The following is a 22294-nucleotide window of genomic DNA, read 5'->3' as shown; positions in this document are numbered from 1 at the left end:
TTCAAATTCTTGACAAAGACTCTCATAAATCTGAACAGAATTGGCTCCAAACACCCCTGGGACTGGAGAAAAGTGAGAGATGTAGATAGAAGTCAGCATTGGTCCCAAAGTTCATTCATCCAACAAATGCGTGGTGAACAGGTCATAATACCAGGTGCTGTCCTGGGCTCTGTGGATACAGGAGTGAGGTAAAAAATCAAGGGTCCCAGTTCCTGGAGGACAGAGTGAGGAGGTTACGCAGGAAGGCTGAAAACAGAGGCACGTGCCCAGGTCAGTGGGAGCCCAACAGCTGACACTGCAGAAGAGGCATCATGTTACTACCTCTCCCCCTGCCCTGTTTTTCTTTCTTCTCCTATTCGTTCTCTTCCGTTGTGCTTACCTGCACTCAAACTGCACTGTATTATTATTTTAAGAATAGCCCTCCAAACTTTCATGACAACACATCTTTATTTGAGGGCTGTATTTTTAAAACCTGAGGTTATTTCATAGCTATGGTGGCTTTTCTAAGTCTCCGCTGACCTGAGCGTTCAGCAGTCCTGTGTGACACCTGGGGCCAGAGCAGACGTGTGTGGCCAGGCTCAGAAGCAGCTGCCCCAACAGCGTGGTCCAGTGTCCCTGTGGTCCTCAGCAAATGGATGTGGCATCAGCATCTTGGAAATTTTCCACGCTGGGTCAGAACTGAGTGACCAGCTGCTCATCCCACTGAAATAGACGGCCATTTTCACCTAGAAAAACTTCAATCTCAGCTTTGTTTTGCCATTAAGGCTTTCCCTCTAAATTTTCTTGGCAGTTAACCTGTGGTAAAATGATACTTGCTCTACATTAAGAATTCTAATAGAGGATGGTCTCCCTGCCTAATAAGCTTATAAGAAATGTCTCTTTTTTTAGCTGGCCTATTTTTTCTTTACTCTGCTGTTTGGTGTTGCAGGCGGGGAAGGACTAAGAGTAATATTTGACATTACAGATGATCTTGGCGATTGAAGACAGACCATGAGTGCGGCAGGACTTTTCATGGGAAGCGTTAGCACTCTGAGCACCCGACTTTTTACTGTATAAGGATTTCCTTTATTAATATAGAATTATCTGAAGAAAGAATATTACTCATACTATTAATTGTATTTTTTTCCTGCATGCCCCTATTTACAGAGCCCCATAATGTTTAGGAAAGAGAGAATGGAGTGTCCCCCACAGCCACTTGCTGAATGCCTCATTGTGCCCGTCTGTGGGCTGCATCGCTGCACTGTTATCCAAGCCGGTGCTTCTTGGAATCCTTAGAAAAGCAGGAAGAAATGTGGACCCTTTTATTTTAAATAATTTTACATAGGACGCTTTTATTTTAAATTCCCAACCCACATTCAGTTCAAGGAGCTTTCTGTAACATATGCTAACTGCAGTCGCTCCAGTGACTCACAGTAGGATGGGTGATCTCCAACACCACCTCTGGAAAGCCTTACTGATTAGGAGATTACTCGATCAGGGAGGGTGAGGAGCATGGACTCCCCGTGGACTCTCCCCGTGAAGCCGAGCAGTGGAGTCGATGAGAACAGTGATGTTTCAGGTCAACCCTGACATGTCGGTACACGATTAACTATGAAGCCTCAATTATCAATGAGTGCCAGTGCCATAAGCATGACACTGTCGCATTGCAGACGTGCAGGATGCAAACTAGTTCAATGGTGGCAGTCCCTGCATGACATCGTGGGAGCGCAGCTCTGAATTAAGGCAGAAGCCCTGACACAACACTGTGGTCATCAAGGTAGCACGTGCAGAGGTTGGGAGGCAGCCTGGTGTGGGAGAGAGCAAAGCTTAACCTGCAGCTTCCCTACCCCGCCCTGTCCGGCCCATTTCCTCATCTGTCAGAGGTGGGTTTGGGTCACATGGTTTCTAAGATTTCTTCTAGCTCAAACATTATGTGATTTTTTTCCCCTGGATCCTGATGGTTGGCAATAAGACAGCATTCTTCCCCCACCACGTGCTCTATCCACTCTCTCTGGGTTTGGTTTCCCCATCACTCCTCAAGATCGAGATGCAGCAAAGACACGATTCACTCACGACATTGCCCAGAGACGTTAAAACCATTAACAGTACAGACTAGTTGTTTCTGCTGGTGTGTTTGCCAAGACTCTGCTTACAGGTCACCAAAAACAACTGAAGCCAGCTCGAGTACACACAGGTACACACCCCGAGAGAGAATGTGTCATGAGGATCCAGATATAACCCAGGTGTCCTCTGCCTCTGAGCCAAGTGGGCAGCCTCTGTTTTTCTGTTTTCACCCTGTGCCCCCCTGGACACACAGCTCAGCATTTCCTCAAAGGCAGCCCTTGCACAAAGCACCGGGAGCAATGCAGAGCACTGCCCTCCCCTGCAAACGTCCCCTTTTTGTCATCACCACTGCGTCCTTTCCCCACCGCCCTACCGTCACAGGGTCTTGTCTTCCTTTCTCTTCTCTCATTCCGCACAGTGCTCCCCTTTGCTGCTCTGGCTGCTCTCCCGGTCTTTCCAGGGCCCTGCACGTTCTGTCCACCACACATCTGTGCCTAGGAATTTAGCGAGAAGCTCCCTCCTCTGGCCCAGATGGCAAGCACAGTGGTCTCTCAGGGAGCAGTTCCGGGAGCAGAGATTTCTCTGTCTCTTACACACCAAGTAAAAATAGACAGAAACAGAAAATCCTCAGAGAAATCCTCCACCTCAACCCTCCTTCCCATTTCCCTTGCTCCTCGGTCCACAAGATAAAAGATGGTGAGCCCGCAGCTCTCTTAGCACTTACCTTGAGCACAGAGAGACCTCAGGATGCCAAGTCCAAACACCTGAGAGAATGGATCTGATGGGCTCAGATGTCCATCCTGGTGCAGCCTGCTTGGAGAGATGGAGTCACCCCTTGTAAACTTGGCTGCCAGAGTCTGCCCTCCACAGATAATATTCGAGTGGGAAGCTTCCCTGAGAAACGTGGGAAGAAGCCAGTAGGATTCACAGGGAAAACTAAGTGCCGCCTGCCCCATCTCTTGGGCGTTAGGATCACACCCATCATTTTCCTTCAGCTGTCCACGATCCCTGAGTCGGTTAACCGACGAGCTCATGGTTCTTCATTGCGTGGAGCCGTCTTATTTTCTCCCTGCTCCCCAGCCTCGAACTCCCCAAGTGGGTCACTAATACTGGGGCCACATCAGAAGAGGTCAGGAGCTGTTCAGAGGAGAGCTGCCTGGACATGGATGAGGGCTCACATTGCAAAGCCAGCTCCAACGTCTGGTTCATAGTGCAGATCCAAGACCGCTGCAAAGCGCATCGTGTGATTTTTCTTGGTTCTCTGGGGTGCGGGGCAGTGGGGGGTGGGTTGGGGAGGGACTCTGATCCTGCTCCTCAAAGGCTTCTGTGTCCAGTGTCCATAGATCAGTCCTTTTCTTATGAAATGAAGGACTTTGCTGCTCCGGGTGTTCTATTAAAAAATAAGACAAGGTCATGGTTGTCCTGAGGTGGTTTTATTTACTGTCAGCAAGTAACAGAGACTGGGGTTCACTTCACAAGCTCTGCCCCCCTCCAAGGGAGGCTTAGCCATTGCTTATATACACTGTTTGGTTAATTATACATTGATTTCTTCTTTGCAGTTGGCTACACCTAGCCAGTTAGGTTCCAGTCGAGCTCATCCTGTTTAACTTGGGTCTGCAAAATACTCTGCTACATTGTAACATTTAGCAAGAACAGCATTTAGTAGGAACTGCCCAGACCTTGAGGCCATCCTAACACCTAAACTTTCTTTGAGCTTCAATTTCCTCATGTGTAAAACGGGAATGATGAACATGAGAAAAAGCTCACGGGTTGTCGAGGGAATGGATAGGAAAGTGATTTGTGGTCTCTAATGACCCACGTGGCACCCACCCTGTGCCAGTAAGTGCTTTGCAATTATGAACGCATTCGGTAGCCCGGTTAGCTAACGGGTGTGATTGTTTCATTTTACAGAGGAGGAAGCGGCCAAAGCCAGCGCCGAGGTTCACACCCAGGCGGTGCTCTGACTCGCTGCTCCCTGCCCTCCAGCCCTGTGACCTCAGAAGCAGCCCCGTAGCTCCCCTGGGAAGGTCTGGCAGCCCCACCCACTAAGCTGTTCTTTCTCTGGCTTCTGCTTCTTGCAGATCGACGACACTGGCACATTCCAGGTAATAATGGTTCCATCCAGGGCTGACTACACGCCAACGCTGGAGAGACTGCAGAGGTGCACGTTCTGCTACGGTAAAGACCCCCGGAGAGAACATAATTTGCCCAGGTCTGTTGAGCACATTGAGTCACCCTTGGCAGGAGCGGCTGGGACTTGGCGGCAAGGACACGTGTGGCCGTGGGAGAAACTCCCCAGGGGCTCTGGGCTCACCTCATCACACTGCCTCATCCACAGATGGAACCTTTCAGCCATGACCAGGGCCCGCTCCTAAGTATCACAGCCGGGGGATCACATTCCAGGCACTGATTTTTAGAAAAATGTAGCCTGTCTCACTGCCAAGTTGTTCATGCTATAAAGTGTATTTATGCGTTTCCTAAATCTCAAATGTTCACAATCCCAAAGAAATGTTTTACAAGTGGCAATTAGCAGAAAGTCATGCATTTCTCTTTGGAAAGTCGCTTCCTGGACTCCCAAAAGTTAGGCATCAGCAAGATTTGAAGAGCTGGTTTGTGCGATGGTGTGTTTCGTACCGTCTGCAGGTCTAGCTGGAGCATTGGCTCGATCTGTATCTGAGTATTCTAATAATGTGAGCATTCTGGTAACTAGGAAATGAGAGACAGCCACTGAGATCACTGGAGGGTGTGAGAGCTCAGTTATCAAGCATTTATTAGAATAAATAAATTACTGTTCTCATGGTTTTATAGGACACTGATGCTGGTGGTGATGACAGTGAGTACTTACACTGTTGTGTTTATGGTATTCCAAGCACTTTTCTCATTGCCTCCATTCAGTCACTGTAATCCAGACACTTGAACTATTAATAGCTCCATTTCGCAGATGAGGAAAATGAGGCTTAGAGAGATGAAATCATTTGCTCAGGGCCTCACAGCCAGATCAAACCCAAGAAACTAGCTTTGAAAATCCTGCCATTGAAGAGTAACCCAGATCCCATTATTCTGCTTCTTGAAACTGTACTTGGCCCTAAAGACATGCTTGATTCCTCTCCTGCTCCTCCACGTGTATCGATGAGGTTCTAATGTTTGCCATGGAACTGACCTCACAGGGAGATGGGAGCTCTGGGGGGGAAGCAGGATTCCTTCTACTAACCCTCTCGTCTTCCTCTCCTCCCCCTGTTTCCGTCTCTCTCTCCTCCCATCCCCACCTTGATACCGCCTTCTCTCTCTCCCTCCTGACCCCTCTCAATCGCACAGAGCTCTAGGGGCTGGCGTTCTTCCTCAAAGCACTTAAAGTGCCAACCACACTGTAGCACTTCACGCCACAGCCCGGCCTCTAGGTTCTCAGCTGGCTCCCACCCTTGTCCGTCACAGCAGGGCGCTGGTATGTTGCACAGTCAGAAGTTGCACATGTGTGGCTGGGGATAGATTTTGGCTTCATTTCTTGGCTCAAGCCCTTGTTTTGTCTCAGAGGCATATAAGGGAGGGTATTTTGGCTGCTGTTCCCTACAATTAAAAAACTCCACAAAATTGAGCAAATGGGGCAGCCTGCTGTCCCTGATTTCAGAAACTGCCTTGCACACAGGTGACTGTTCTGTCATCTGACCATTAAATGTGGTCGTAAAATTTTACTGGGTTTTAGTTAGGGAACTATAACTTGTCTAGAGCCATATCGAGTCCATGAACCAGAATGAAGTTGGGAGGCTGGCTGCATCCCCTCGGATCTGCATTCCGGGCATTACCCTTCCCTCTAATAGCCTTTATCTGCAGCCCAGGCCCCTGTCTAAGTACCAGCTGTCCACACACATGTTATTGCGTCTCTGTCTTCTCTTAGAGTCAGGGAGGCCGTTCTCATCCTTAACCACTGTTACTGAACACCCAGGGTCACGGAGTGGCAGTCCCAGAGGGCTCCCCTGGTGAATCTGATCCAGCCACCTAGCTGTGTACGGGAATTGGGCAGAGCCGAGGCCCAGGGGTCACTTGGATAAATGTACAGAGCATGTTACTGGGCACAGTGAGGCCAAAGCCCAGGTATCTTGGTCCTCAAGCCCAGGGACCTCCCCACCACTGTACCACATGGCATGGTCTCTTGCCACAGAACATGCACTTCATAGGCAGAAACTTCTGGAAATACTGCTGTATCCTTGGACAAAATTGTTTTATTGTCCTGCCCTCGGTGTCATCTGTAAAATTAGAAGATTAGGTGACCTTTAAGATCTTTTTAGTTTTTTATTTCTCTGAATATTCATGTGGTCGGAGTCAATACAATTTACTGTTTTTATGACTATGCATTTTTTGCCAAATGAGATATGCATATTTATTAAAATGACCTCATGCTCCAAAAGCCCTTTAATATGCATTCTTTATATTCATTTATTTAATAAACAAATATTGAGCTTTCAACTACTAATCACTGTGGAGACAACAAACATAAACAGTAGCCTTGTCCTTCATGTGTAGACACAGAGAAACATTGAATTGTAACCCTTTATTCAAACTGAAGTAAGACTCATGCTTTCTTCACTCTGACTTCTTAAGCAGAATACTTCCCACAGAACAGTGTGGACATAATAATAAAGTTCATTGCTTTAACCTGTATATTGTCAACTAGAGAGAAGATCAGCTTTAATATCATGAGACAGTACACCCTTTCAAGCATGCGATAAAGTGTCCACTTCGATTTTTATAAACTTGGAAATAAGAAACTTCTGTTGAACACAGCTGAGGTTTCAAAAGTCCGGGAGTGTCAGTGAGGGGAACTGCAGACCCAGGCTGGGTATAAAATTTGCAGCAGGTGCAAACCATGGACTGGGGAGTCTTCCTGGTGCTGCTGTCAGTCATTTAGGGACTATTTTAGGATCAAAGACTGCAGTTTCCAAATGTTGAAATATCTGGGATGCTGCTTCTCCTCTTCCGTCTCCTTCCATTTAGTAACCCAGAATGACTCTTGGTCTACAGATGTGTGCAGGCCAGACGCTTCCTGCGATGAAGCCAGACCGCCCCCGGTGCAGTCTTACATGGATGCGGCTTTCCTTCTGGACGGCTCCCGGCATGTGGGAAGTGCCGAGTTCGAAGGCATAAGAGACTTCCTGGGAGCACTGTTAGATCACTTTGAAGTGACCCCAGAGCCTGAGACCTCTGTCACTGGAGACAGGGTGGCCCTGTTAAGCCATGCTCCCCCCAGCTTCCTACCCAACACACAGAAGAGTCCCGTGAGAACCGAGTTCAACCTCACCACCTATGGCAGCAGGCGCCGCATGAAGAGGCATGTGGAAGAATCTGTCCAACAGCTGAATGGAGACGCTTTTATCGGTCATGCCTTACAGTGGACCCTGGACAATATCTTTCTGAGTGCCCCAAATCTGAGAAAAAACAAAGTCATATTTGTGATATCAGCTGGGGAAACCAGTCACTTGGACAGAGAAACCTTGAAGAAAGAATCTTTGAAAGCCAAATGTCAAGGGTATGCCCTGTTTGTATTTTCCTTTGGCCCTACTTGGAATGACAAGGAACTGGAAGATCTAGCCAGCCACCCCCTGGATCACCACCTGGTCCAGCTCGGTCGAGTTCATAGACCTGACCACGGATACGGTGTGAAGTTCGTGAAGTCTTTTATAAACTCAATCAGGCGTAAGTCGTAAAAACTGTTTTTTTCTTGCACATTTAGAGCATGCTCAGTATTCCCAAATGAAGGGTTGACATGGATGCTTGGAAGCCACTTGAGTGCCTTCCAGGGCACTTCAGGGTCAGAAAGGAAAACACGTGGTGATGAATGGTGCAGGGAGGAAGCCTCTGATTCCTAAGCACTTCGTTTTCTGGCTTATCTTTTTTTAATGTCTCTGGTTGCTAGGGAGAAGCGATCAAAACAAAACAAGCAGCTGCTCACATGTCTGAGTGCATGCGACAGCTAGTCTCAGCCCGTACTTGAGATACTAAGTAGAAACCCGCGCCATGTCACATTACAATGCCGCCCTTTGATGGAACGTGTTATCGGTTAACACATCCAAAAAGAGAGCCAGAGAAAAAGCAACAGTTCTGGGCTTTGCTTTTACAAGATCAAAAGGCAGAGGTTGAAGTGTTAGGAGATGCCATTTTACCTGTCAGAAAGTTTTACGAGTAGGAAGATACCTACTCGCGAAACTTTCTCAGCCTTGTTAGTGACCTTCTTCTGATGCCAGTAATTAGTGTAATTAGTGATGCCCGTGTTAAAAAAAATTTTAAAGCATGGCTATATTTATTGAAATGACCTTGCCATGAAAGAATGCAATTCATTTTGAATGCAACGCGATGCATAGCAAGAAGCCCGGGCCTGACACCGGGCGATTCTGGAGGCTGTAAAGCTCTCGTTTGAATTTCTGCGTGCGTTCCTGATAAATGAACCTTGGAGTTGAGATAAATACAAGTGAACGCCCAGGCATCAGATCATCTCAAACTTGTCAGACTTGAGAGCAGCTAAGGCTGCAAAGATACCGACTAGTCAGGGCAGGTGAGGTCTGAGGGAAAGGGCTGGCGGGCTCTGCTGCTCTGAGCGTGAGTCCAGGACCAGCGGGACCAATGGCACTAGCATCCCCCAGGAGCTTGTGGAAAATGGAGAACCGCAGGCCCCACCCCACACATGCTGAACCAGAATCTGCATTTTATCAAGATCCTCAGGGGATTCCCATGCACATTTGGGGTGACAAACACTGATACGGAGCAGCAAGCTCCCAGAATGAAATGTATGCGGATGTGTTCTCGAACCCGAACCAAAAAGAGGAGCTAGGAAAAAATGGCAGCTAGGGGCTGTTCTGAAGGAAGCAACCAGCGGCACTTGTGAGGGTAGAACAAAAGAACATCTTGAAAGACTGAGAAACTTGTAAAGAAACAGTCCTTAGGAGGTAAAAACCTGAAAGTTTAAGATGGAATTCCCTTCTCGGCCCCACCCCCCCAAATTTCTTAGTTGTGTTTCACGGTAATCAGTCACACTTGCAGGCACAGCTTGGAGATATTGCCGGCTTGGCTCCAGACGACTGCAGTAAAGGTATATTTATATTTATTGCAATAAAGCAGACCATAATCCTATTGCCCGAGGAAGGTCTTGCCTTCAGTTTGTAAAATACACAATGTCTATGAAGCACAATAAGGGAGGTGTGCCTGTTCATGATCAGAGAAAAGGTGCCCCGCCACCACCCAGAGAAAGGGGGAGAGATGTTTTAAGAGTGACTTGAGGCAGGCGAGAGAGATAGAAAGTGCTTTTTGGAAAACGGTAACCATGACAGAGCCATATGCCACTTTCCCAGAAATTCAGTACCTAGAAATCCTCAGTCTTGAAACTGTGGCCATAGAAGTACAAGGAGCTGAGAGGAGCATTGACAAAGTCGTGTGCGAGCCTGCCTGCCTGACTCACCGCCGACCCCCAGACTCACACCCACCCACTCAACACGAACACGCAGTTGTCAGGTGTAAACGCCCTCCCGGGTCCCAGGCCACCTCCCTAAGCTGTGGCTCTTCTGTCATGCACTGCTATGAGTGACAGAGTTGGCTGTTGAGCACAGTCTGCATCAGCACCAACATATTTTCTAAGAAAAGCAAAATGACTGCCCTACAACCTGATGCTTGGAGTTAAGACAGGTAAAAAGTTAAAATTCGGACGCACGGCCAGGGAAGCGTCGCAGCCGTGGGCCATTCCGTCTGGAAGCACACCCCGCAGTCTGCGGCAGGGCTGCCGACCGCCCCGGTCGCCAGGAAGCAAGTCGGTTCAGTTTAATGCTGCAAGGAAATAAATAATACATTTTTTAAAGTTTCCCATCAAAAAATGGCTTTTAAATGTCTCACTGGTGTGGTTAGAGGCACACTTTATTGTCATGAAAAAGTAATAAGCTTCCAGATTAGATGAGCCACTAATGAATTAAACCCAAGATGGTGCTATTGTTTCTGTTGTTGGTAATGAAAGAGACCATCAAGGTAATACTGTTTCCCCTTCACATTTTGATATTTCAAAGGAACAAATAAAAGTAACTATTCCGATTAATTCATGTTAGTCAGAGGCCAGACTCAGGACTGGCTCATGATAACTCCTCTAATTTTGACCAACTTTGGAAGCTAAGGGGCATCTTATTGAAGAGCAGGTTGAATTTTCCACCTATAAATTTGGCAGAGATGTGTTTTTAAGATGCAGTTTTAGAGATTCCTCTGAGAAATCTCTCATCTCATATGGCCACCTAGTGGGTCTCTTCCTTTGATGGCTGTTGAAAATGGTGAAGTGACACTTGGCGTACAGAGCGTTTTGCTGGGATGTTAATAGCCGTGAATAAGGGACTGACTCATCTCAAATTTTTCTCTTCCTAGGTGCGATCAACAAATACCCGCCAGTGAACTTCAAAACAAAGTGCAACAGACTCAGCTCTGCAAATCTGCGGCAGCACCCCCAGCAGCAGCTGCGAAGGTACTACCTGCTTGGCAGTATTTGATAAATGAATGCATCCCCTTCTTCCTCCTGCTTGTCCATCATTTGCTCCCCCTCCCCCTCTTCCTCTTCCTCCATCCTATTTGGACAAAAATCTATTGATAAACCATATGAAAATAGCATTTGAGGGAATAAGAGGTAATCAAAAGTGACCAGTTGATTTGAAAAACAAGAAGTAGAGGTTTTTAAAGTGGAAAGTCTAATTGTTGAAGTAAAACAATTGATGGGACTGCCCCGTAGCAATGACCATCCCGAAGGACCAGACCTCGGTTTCTAAGTATCATTCCCCAGTAAAAGGAACCAGGGGTTCGTAGAGAAAGAACTATTTCTAGGCTGTAGCACGGACAGTACAGTGTGAGCCTGGAATATTTATTAAGCCAGGAAGTCGTCAAAAACACAATCATATCAAAATGACAGAGGACTGTCTTGAAAGGATTCTCACAGGCCCAAATTTGGGACAATTCAAACATCAAATAGAATAACATTAATGGACTGAAACACACAGATTTTTTTTAAAAGTTCACAAGTCTATCGAGAGACCCAAAAAGGGAAGACAGGGGAAAAGCTCTTTTTTAATATAGAAGTATGCTCGCTAATAAATGTAGAAGAAATGGTAGAATTAGAAAACCACCTATTTGTAATCCCAGATATAATAACTGAGTCGGCAGGGATCCAGGAATGCTGAACCCACGGGGCGACAGGCTGCTGCGGAGCAGGCTGTTTGCACAGAACCACAGAACCACTCACATTACCTACTTACTCATTACGAAGAGGGAGACGCGCCTGCATGTGGTGAGGTCTGGCGGTGGGATCAGTCAGCACCCTTTAACCAAGATCTGGTGTGATGTACCCCCTGAGTGAGATTCCTGCTGGAAACGTTTGGCCCCAGTCTAATAATGAGGACACTCTCAGGCAGTTCCAGAATGTGGGGTAGTCTTCAGAACAGCTGGCCTATGTGCTTCATGGCTTTCAATGTCATGAACTGCAGAGCGATGTGGGGCTCTGTTCCAAGGTGGGTGAGACTGAAGTGCTGTGATAGCCAAATGTGACAGTGTTGTAAATCTTGCCTTGATCCTAGTTCAGAAAGAAGAGCTTATATAAATGACACTTGGGGGACACCTGGGGAAGTTTGGGCGTGAACAGTATGCTGGATGATGATACTGATTCATGGGGATTTCACTGGATGCATGTGATCATGGTATCACAGTGCAGGGATGCCTTTGTTCTTCAGAGAGGGGTGCTAAAGTGTTTGAGGGTTCACGTGCGTGGTGGTGCAGCTTGCTGTCGGGCGGTCATCCTAAAGGGAAGCAGGATAGTGTGTGTATGCATGTGTGTGCATGTGTGCGTGCACATGTGTGTGCACGCACATGTGTGCAGATGAGTGTGTGCCTGTATACATTTACAAGTGTGTGCATGTATGTGTACAGACACATGTGTGTGCATACACACAGCAAGATGGGAACAGTTGGAGAATCCTGTAGGTGAAAGGTATACAGGTATTTATTCATGGTTCTGTTCTTTATAATGTTCTGGGAACTTGAACATTTTCAAAATAAAAAAAACTTGTAAAAGTCAACGAATGGGTTAAAGAGAGTATTAGGCACATCTGAAGAAAAACAGTCAACTGAAAAGTGAAGAAATTACTCCGAATTCAGACAAGATAAATATAAGAATTTTACAGACAAACAGTGAAAAGATTTACCAGGGGTGTCCAACCTTTTGGCGTCTCTGAGCCACCCTGGAAGAAGAGCTGTCTTGGGCCACACATTAAATACTTTGCAACATGTAATCACCAAAAATAATCTCATCATGTTTTAAGTAAATGTACAGTTTTGTGTTGGGCCGCATTCACATCCATCCTTACTGCATGCGGCCCATAGGCCACAGGCTGGACAGCCCTGAACCTACCTAATTGGAATTCTAGAAAGATAAAATACAGTACTAAACAAGGGAATATTGAAAGGCAAAGAGATGATCACACTCAAGACCTTATGAAAGATATAAATTAAAAGTTGAAGAAGAGACAAGATAAAGAAAATGAGGACAACAGGCACGGTGTAGGGAATGCAGGACCCCATGACGGAGAGAACTTAGGGCCCCTGGGAGGATCAGGTGCAGAGAGACTGTAATCGGGCTGACAGCTGAGTGAGCAGGGCACTGGTGGAAGGCACAGTCCTGAGAACCTCTCAAGCAGTGGGAGAAAACTGTTGCCAACTCAGAGAAACTGGTAAAGCAAAGACAACTTGGGTAAACCCAAAACAATAGCTTGTCACAAGAAGACGTTTGCTAAAGGAACTTCTAAAATATGTTACTTGAAGGAAAATAAAAATGACCACAGAAGGAACGACTTGAGATGCAAGAAGAATGAGTGATAAAAATTTGTCGCTATTTAAATAAATCTAAATAACTGTATTTTTAAGTAACTGCAATATCTAACGTGGGGTTATGAAATGGCTGTGCTTGTTTAAGGAATGGAAATAAAGCATTTGGCACCTGGTGATTTTAACAGGAAAAAACAATTGTACTAAGACTACATATGTTAGTAAATACTCATTGATGTCAATTACTTGAACAATAAGATCATCTTTTGTTATTAAAAACAAACAACACAATAAATATTTTTAACAAAAAGGCAGGGAAGGGTCCTGGTCTGGTTCTCAGTTGGTTAGAGCACCACCCCAATACGGTTGTGGGTTCAGTCTCTGACCAGGGCACATGGAAGAGTCCACCAATAAATACGTAATTAAGTGGAACAACAAATCATTTTTTCTCTCTCTCTTCTCCCATCCCTCCCTTCCCTTCTCTCTCACATAAAATTTTTTAAAGGCAGGAAAGGGGAAAAAGGATAAGTAGAGGGCAAAAAGAAGACAGCAGGAGAAAAATGCATAAACCAAATATGCCAGTTACAATCAGAGACTGATGGATTTTAAGAAGCAAAATAAAATCCAGCTATAACTGCTTTCAAGAGACACAGCTACAGAGTAAGAAATGTGAAAGTTCAAAGTAACAATCACAGGAAAAAATATTACAGGCAAACATTTTAGAAAGAAAGCTGGGATAGCTCTATTAACATCGGATAAAATGTACTTCTAAACAAAACCATTTTGTGGGAATAAAGAGGATTACTACACGATGACAGTGTTCAATCATGAAGAGAATACAACAATTCTAAATTTATAAGAGGGCAATAAAATCTAAAAATACACAAAATGGAAATTGAAACACTACATGGAGAACTTGCCACAGAACTGTCATCAAAGTTGGAGATGTCAGTATACCCGTTGGAATACTGGAAGGTAAAGTAGACAAAAATTAGCAAAGAAGTACAAGATTTAATCAGCAGTGACAAACTTGATTTAATAGGCTCATTTGGAACCCCGCACAGAAAAACGAGACCTTCTTCTGAAGGAGTCGTGGAACACTGACAGCTGTTGAACCGAGGTAAAGAGTTCACAGTTGTTCTCTGGGCAGCGTTTAACTTAGCAAGCAAGCGTCAGCACGCCTGTGCGAACCGGTGCCGTCGCCCAAAATGATCTGATCACACACAGTGCGGTTAAGATAGAAAGTAATAAAAACAATGTTTTTACAGCCCATACACTTTTCAATTTAAATCGCAATGTAAATAATGGGACAAAAAATTGTAATGAAAGTGTAAGCATGCTTAAAACTGTATAATAATCAAAATGTCATATGTCAACACTTATGGGATATGTCAGAATTCATAATTTAGGAAAGTTTATAGTCTTAATCATTATGTTAGGGCAATTTTTTAAGCTCCAAAAGTTAATGAGTTAAACATGGCTCTTAAGATGTTATAGAAGAAAAAATGGATTGTACCCAAAGATAGGAATAAAGTAGAACTTAATAGGTTTAATTAAGGTTAGTTAAAAAGTATCAATAAAGGCAAAAATTAGTTCTTTTAAAACTTAATAATAAACATTTATGTCCTATCTTTTGCCTGTATGAATACTACTTACATTTTTTTTAATTATAAATAATTTAAATCAAGTTAAATCGTGCTGTACTAACACACCCCTGCCCACATGGCCCTGAAATCAAACGTGCACCGGCGGCTGGGAATCACACCTAAGCAGATGCCTTTGACACTGTGCCCACTTTTATTGTGCCGCGTGTGCATTTCTGTGTGGTGATCAGTCCCGAATCCCAATCCCGCAGCCCCTGCTCTGAGAAGCTCCCTGAAGCCTCTGCTGGAGCGGAGCTCCTCACCTTGCTGGGAGGCAGGGAACTGTCCAGCAGCAAAGGCCGCCTGAAGTCAGGCCTAAAACGTTTCCCTGCGGTCAGTCCACCGAGAGCGGGGCTCCCCCTGCTGCAGGTGCCTGGAAGTGTGGACGAGGGCTTCCGAGCGCCTTTGCGTTGGGCCCCGCGTTGGGCCTGGAAGTGCGGGGGAGGACTCGGTAGTCAGTTTATACAAATTAAAAGGCACTTGGGAAATGACTCCCTCCTTGCACTGTTTGAAGAGTAAGGAGTCAGGGAGGGCATTGGATGGGAAGTTCCTTTCCCCTTCTCCACATTGCCGTACACCTGGAGGCTCAGCTTCCCCTGTGTATCCAAAATGGTGAATGTTAGGAACTGACCGGGGTATCAGAAATTGACATGAAGCCCAAACCTCTGTCAGTGAACTCCCTGATGCTGTGTTAGGCTGGGACACCCCAGGCCTTCTCTAAGTGACCAAAGACTACAATGAAAGGTAACAAGCCACACAGCTGCTTCTGAAACTCCCTGCAGGAGCCTTCCCAGGAAAGTGAGGCAGCACTGAGCACGCAGAATTGTGGGAGATGGCGACGACTTGCCGAGTCCTGAGAATGACCTGCATGAGAATTGGATCATTCTGCTGTGAGATTTTAAGAAATACAGATAGAAGCTGGTTCTTATCAGATGGAAAAAGAAAGAAACTGGACCAAAGCACAGTCCACCAAGGACACAGATGGCCAGTGAGGGTGAGATTGCGGGGCAGCATCTTTGTAGGCACTTAGATCTGCTCAGAGGCAATAAAAAGGCAGAGAGCCACCTGCTTATTGCTTCATTCAGTCAGGCACTCGTGCCAGACTTGAAAGTGCCAGACTTTTAAAGCGCTGACAGACCAGAGCCAAAAAAACTAAATTGTAAAAAATGGACACAGTCATCAATGCCATGTGAATAATACATCTGTTGTAATTCTGCTTTCCAAGGGATGTTTTTTGGAGACACAAAATGTATGTTAAAGTAAAAAGTAAGAATTCTTGAAATAGAAGCCATCTTGTCTGCGTTTTCTGCGGCAGGGCGTGCCGTGTGGCTGAGCCCCCAATTGTCTGCATAGAGGGAGGAATCTGGGGTCACAGAGGACCGAAGTCTGCCACGAGTCCCATCCACCCGCCTCATTTTATGTAGCTGCCACAGAGTTTGCCGGAGGTTGCAGAATGAATTGGCTATTTCATTCCTGTGCCTTTAACTTGACTATCTGTTGTCGAAGTTACCGATCAGTAAAGTAGCTGAACAATGTAGAGTAGGAGAAAGAAGTATAGAAAGTAAATATGATTTCCAAACAAGGTAATCAAATGATTCATATCGAATGTTTATCCAATACAAGCTCCTATACCCAACAGAGCGACAAATGGGAATTCAGAGATATGGCATTTATCATGTTCAACCCTTTTGAGAACATAAATATTTGAGTGAAGAGAAAGATAGCAATGCTATGCTAAAGAAGCAGTTACCAGTGTAACACCCTTTTTTCTTAACAAAGAGGGAAGAATATAACAGAGATAACTAAACTTTCCATTGGCATAAAAAGTGTGCAGTGAGAAGAGGGGGGCTGGGGGACAGAGGCGAGAGACCAGTACAGATAAGATAAACTCAAGCCATGAAAACAGTGTGTTCCAGGCTCAAAAGAACGTAATCTCCACAATCAGTGGAGCCATGTTTGGTGCAGGTGGACAATTACAGCTTTGGGGAATTTGAGTCCATAGTATTGAGTCTGGAATTTAATAAGAAATAGAGAAGAGCAAAAACGTGGGGGGTGTGAGGACATTGTGTTGTGTTTGCACTGACATTCAGGCACGACAGCTGTTCTTGGCGACCGGGAGAAGCTTGTTGATTGACTTGGTCCATTCCTGATGGTGTTGACGGAGGCGACCTGGGGCCTGGGGCACAGGCTGGGGTTTGAGTTTCAGAAGCCCAGACGTACAAAGTGCAGAGGCTTCCGGGTTTGTGTAGCCTCTACGTAGCCCTGCCACAGGCCATCTGCCTTCATGTGGTTCTGCACCCGTATCCAGGTGCTTCAGAAAGTATCACATTTATCATTTCAGTGTCTTATTCATTCTCTTGATGGTTCTTTATAGCGTCCCAAATGAAAACCTAGTTCACTGGCAGTCACATTGGACTCAGTGTCAGAAGAGTCGGGTTATAGTCTCAACTCTGTCATTGACCTTCGACCCCTATTTACCCTCTGTTTCCTCACCCGTAACCGACAAGGCGCCATGGTAACTAGTCTGGGGACTTTCGCTGTTGCTCACAAAAACAAAGGTTGTTTTTATCCCCATTTTACACCTGAAGAAACAAGGATCACTCTAAATGATTTGTTTTCTCGAAAGTTCCCAACTAATAAGAACTCAGAAAAGGAAATAGAAAATAAGAGGAAACTGAATATAAAAATGTCTTCGGAACCCAAATTCTTCGTACCATTTCCCTGTAAAACAGTGTCACCTGAGACGGCTCCTTTCCTGTGCTGTCTAGTGCAGGAGCCACTACCTTTCAATTCGTTGAAATCAAAAATTCACATTCTTGGTCACATTAACACATTTCAAATGCTCAATAACCACGTGGCTATTGTCTGCTGTACAGGCCAGTGAAGATTATGGACATTTCCTGCAGCACAGAGTTCCCTGGATAGGGGAGAACTAGTCTGCACTTGGCTTCTGTGGTTCCTTGATTTCTCAGGGCTGGTGTTCAAGGCACTTCAGAGCTCGAGGCCCTGTCTCTCTTCACTATTGGGTTCCTCTTGACTTTCAATCACACTGTTTATGTGCCTGTCAGATGGGCTCTGTTTCTGTTGCCGGCTGTGCCTAACACAGTGCCTTCCGTAGAGCAGCAAGTAAACATTTGGGTGGGTGGATGGATGGATGGATAGGTGGGTGAAAGGGAGGGAGGGATGAAAGAAGGGGATGACATTCAGTTATGCTTTCATTAGACAAATACTTAGTGTTTACTATGTGCTTCTTGGTTCCTGGGATTACTATGGTGACCAGACATGGTCTTGTGAAATTAAATTTCTGCCTGGGAGTGTGGAAGAGTGGAGAACAGATCATGAAGAAGTTTACAAGCAAATAATTCAGATAGTAATAAGTTATGAAAAAATAGAAGAGTGTGTTGTGTGGATTGACTGGAAGTGGGAGTGGGACTGGGAAACGATGGGTGTGGTGGACTCTAATGAGATACCATTTGGGCCCAAATGTGAATAAGCAGGAGCCAAGCATGTGAAGTTCTGGGTGGAACATGTTCCACGAAGAAGAAATTTTGCTGTTGAAGTTATAGTTGTGCACACTTTGACAAGATGTCTTATCAGCTTCTGGTATCTCTGCCCAGTTTAGTCATCTTAATAAAATTACCTTGAAAGAAGGCTGCAACAAGAAGTGGGTGCAATAATTAATTTAGGGAGGAAGACTAACGTAGGGCCTGTTAAAGTGGAAGGGGCCTTTATCTTCTATGATGTTTTTCTTCTGTTGTACAGCTTTGTCCCTGGACCACATAAAACTGCCCTTAAAGAAGACGCATTACGAAAGGCAAAATTCTTTCAAGATAAAAAATATGTTTCAAGAACAGCAAGAGAGAGCAGAGGTAATTCTGTTCGAAATGTTACGAGGAACACATCTCGTGCCTTTAAAAACTGGAAAGTGGTAAAAACTATTCCCAAAGGGCATGATGAAGGAGGTGCTCAAAGAATTTAACCTGAGGAAGCATGGTAAGACCCTGGACTCACTGCCAGACTGTGGGTGACTTGTACTCAGATGTCCGCCTGTACCTGGAGGTCCACTCCAGAGGGCTGGACAAACCACAGGGCGTGGGGTGTGAGGCAATGTGCTGTGTGCGCTCACTGGTGTTAAGATATATCTGGTCCATTTATGTGACCACTCTGGGTAATCCCAGTCTACTAAGACTGATATATTACAGAACTGTTATCATTAAGAGATGGAAGAATGAAGAAATATTTTGAAGTCTAATGGCCATGATAATTTGAAGGTAAATTTTATATAGTTATACACGTGCGTACGTGGGCCGGTGCTAATTATTCTGATCGTCAATGTCCGTCCAGCCCATTGTCCGCACACCAAGCTTTCTTTCTCAGTTTCGTTCTGTTTAATGCTCACCTGCTTAAGCAGAGGTTGTTTTGGGAGACCCCAAAGTTTACCTTAGAGATTGATGCTGTTGGCATGCCATCATTTTGAAACCGCGGCCTCCCACGACGAGTCTGCTTAGACACGTCACCATCCCTGTACGGATGGAGTATCTTCCCACCGGGCTGTGCTGGAAGGTTCCCCCCCCCCCCAACCACCACCACCACCATCTTCCGTGGTTGTTGGCTTGGACCGGTGAGCAGCAGAGGGTCATTTTCCCCCAGCTCCAAGTCCTCCCTCACTGATAAACTCATTAAAGCCCCCAGAATATAAATTACTTTCTTTGAGCTGGAAGTTCCCTTTTCATTAGAGCTTCCTGCCTGGCCATTTTTGTGGACTTTCGTTCTTTCTGTACCATTATTGTCTTTTATTATTTACTCATCCATATACTCTTTAGGCAAGGAGAGTAGAGACTCAGCCTGTCGTGCGTGGGTGAAGCTCTGAGTTACTCTTGCCCATCAGGTAGCTACTTCATAGTGAACAGCACCAAACGGGACTGGCAGAACTCTAAAAAGAGCCTCAAATGCACACTGACTGGAAAAGGTAAGGGAGTTGTTCATGTTTTAATCTTCAAACATACAATATACAGGGTTGCAGAGATGCAAAAGAGGTCAGGAAAAGTCTTCAAAGTGCCTGGCCTCAGCCAGCATGGCCTGTCGGCTCTCTCCTTACGCCCAGCCAGACCATGTAACTAACTAGTAATCTTATTTTGGTGCTGATATAACTGCATTTAATTTGGCACAATGTTCAGACCTCACCTCACATGGTAAGAGCTGGCTCCGCAGCGGGCAGCAGTGGCCCTGCCAGGCAGAGTACAGCTTTCCTGGGGAAGGGAGCCAGGCCCTGCTTGGACGGATGGGGCAGGTGGTTACGGACACCTCACACCAGTAGGCGTGGTCTGATTTTCTTTTCTATACCTCTGTTCATAAAATCCTGGGGAAGAGGGGCTGTCCGCAATGTGTTTTTAAACCACTTCTGCCGTCCTTACTCAGGCAAAACCACAGTGATTGCTCCCAGTATTGCTTCGGCAGAGAGGCAAGGAGTTCAAATGTCATATTCGTACTCAGGTAATAGAGAAAAATAGAGCACATCAGGTTTCTTCATATTTTATGTGGTCTCAGAGGTTTGGGGAAAATATCTTCTAAGTACAGGATATCGATGAACAATATTTAAAAGGTATTTTAATAGAGGGCATTTTTCTGTTTAACTTTGGATTAAGCACAAACTACTTTCTTCCGCTTATTGCTGGAAATACTTCAAAAGTGTACTTGCCCTCTCTCTGTATTGATAAGTAGAGTGTACCAAACAAATATTCCCTTGGTAATTGCGGTTATTTTAGCATTTGGGGGTCATCCTTATAATGATTTATAGGTGAAGGAACTGAAACATACTACAAATATTAAATTCTTTTTAAAATAAATCCCTGGTGTTAACTGACTGTAAACAAGATGCCTCCTATTTTCTCTGCACTGAGTTACGAGTCAAATGTGTTGGAAAAAAATGTAGAAATCGAAAGCAGATATAAGTCAACACAGCATCAGATTGTAATACTTAGTAACGACTCGCCCAAATGACGCCCTTTCAAAACCCGGGAGAGTATAAAGGGGAGAAGAGTGGATGGCAGGAAGGTAAGGTGAGAAAAGAATTCTCTCCATCAGCCCGATCGATCCCTCACCTTCCCCAGCGTTTCCCACGTTATTGGTCCTGCTTTACCCAATGGCTTCAGGCTGGCAGCCCATTCTCCGCATAACAGTTTAGTTCTCAAAATTCCCCCAAACTCTGCAGACTCAGTAGCTAGAAACTGTGAGTATGGCCTTAGCAGACTGTAAGGGACACAGAGGTAATGCAACGTAACAACGTTAAAAGCCCTTCTGTTTGACGTAGTCCCATCTGTTTATGCGTGATTTTGATGCTCTTGTGCAGGGAGACATATCCCAAAAAATGTTGCTAAGATTTTGACCGATGTCAAAGAGTTTACTGCCTGTTTTCTTCTAGTTGTATGGTTTCAGGTCTTACTTACATTTAAGTCTCATCCATTTTGAGTTGATTTTTGCATATCATGTAAAAAAAGTGGTCCAGATTCTTTTGTTGCTGCGCTGCTGTTTTGCATGTGTGTATACAGTTTTCCTTACACCATTTATTGAGAGACTGTTATTTCCCTATAGAATATTCTTGCTTCCCTTGTCATAGATGAATTGATCACGTATGCATGTTCCTATTTCTGGGTTCTCTATTCTGTTCCATTGATCCATGTGTCTGTTTTTGTGCCAACACCAGACTGTTTTTATGAATAAAGCTTGTAGTAGCATAGTTTGAAATCAGGGGGCATGACACCTCCAACATCATCTTTCTTTCTCAAGATCGCTTTGGCAATTCAGAGTCTTTTGTGGTTTCATATACATTTTGGGATTGTTCTAATTCTGTGGGAAATGTCACTGGCATTTCCATTGGGATTGCATTGAATCTGTAGACTGCTTTGGATAGTATGGGCCGTTTTACACTGTCAGTCCTTCTGACCCGTCAGCATAACATATCCTCCCATTTGTTTGCATTGTCTTCTATTTCTTGCATCAATGTCATAGTTTTTCAGAGTACAGGTCTTTTAGGTCCTCAGTTAAATTTATTCCTAGGTGTTTCATTCTTTTTGATGCAATTGTATCAAATTGCATCAGACTTGATGTTTCCTTAATCTCTCTTTCTGAGAGCCTGTTACTAGTGTACAGAAACACACAGATTTCAGAATATTAATTCTGTACCCTGCATATTTATGTGCAGGTATGTTCCCTCTATAGCCACTCAGTTAAGAATTTTTGTCATGAGTGGATATCGAATTTTGTCAAATACTTTTTCTCTCTTGAGATGATCATATAGTTTTCATCTTTCATTTTGTTACTCTTGGTTTTGTTGATGTGTACCATGTTTACTGATTTAGAATGCAGAACCGTCCTTGAATCCCTAGAATAAATCGCACTTGATCATGGTGTATGATCCTTTTAATGTAGAGTTGTTTGCTACTATTTTTTAATCCTCACCCAAGGATATGTTTATTGATTTTAGATAAGAAAGGGCAGACAGACAGATATCAATGTGAGAGAGGAGTATCGACCAGTTGCCCCTGGTACGGGCCCTGACCAGGGATCAGACCTTCAACCTAGGTGTGCGCCCTCACGGGGGATCAAACCAGCGATGTTTTGGTGCACAGGATGGCATCCCAAGCAACTGAGCCACCCAGCCGTGGCCTGTGTGCTAGTGTTTTTGAATTTTTACATCTGTGTCCATCAGGGATATTGGCTTATAATTTCTTCTTCTCTCTCTCTCACACACACACACACACCACCACCACCACCACCACCCCCCC

At 45.0% G+C, this 22294-nt stretch overlaps 1 protein-coding gene across 1 annotated transcript in view; it reads left to right on the top strand.

The window, feature by feature from the left end:
- COL6A6 (collagen type VI alpha 6 chain) overlaps positions 1–19049 on the top strand; it is a 143547-nt gene extending 124498 nt beyond the window's left edge. The window contains exons 35-38 of the mRNA XM_037144044.2: positions 4125–4221; positions 7060–7731; positions 10429–10525; positions 18273–19049. Coding sequence (XP_036999939.2) covers positions 4125–4221; positions 7060–7731; positions 10429–10525; positions 18273–18489 — 1083 coding nt within the window. The 3' untranslated portion in view covers positions 18490–19049. The remainder of the gene's footprint in view (positions 1–4124; positions 4222–7059; positions 7732–10428; positions 10526–18272) is intronic.
- The last annotated feature ends 3245 nt before the right edge of the window (positions 19050–22294 follow it).

Source organism: Artibeus jamaicensis, unplaced genomic scaffold (assembly GCF_021234435.1).
Source record: "Artibeus jamaicensis isolate MK-2021 breed Jamaican fruit bat unplaced genomic scaffold, CSHL_Jam_final contig_519, whole genome shotgun sequence".
In the NCBI taxonomy this organism is placed as follows: Eukaryota; Metazoa; Chordata; class Mammalia; order Chiroptera; family Phyllostomidae; genus Artibeus; species Artibeus jamaicensis.
Note: the sequence above shows the minus strand (reverse complement) of the source record. Positions and strands in the feature narration are given on the sequence as shown.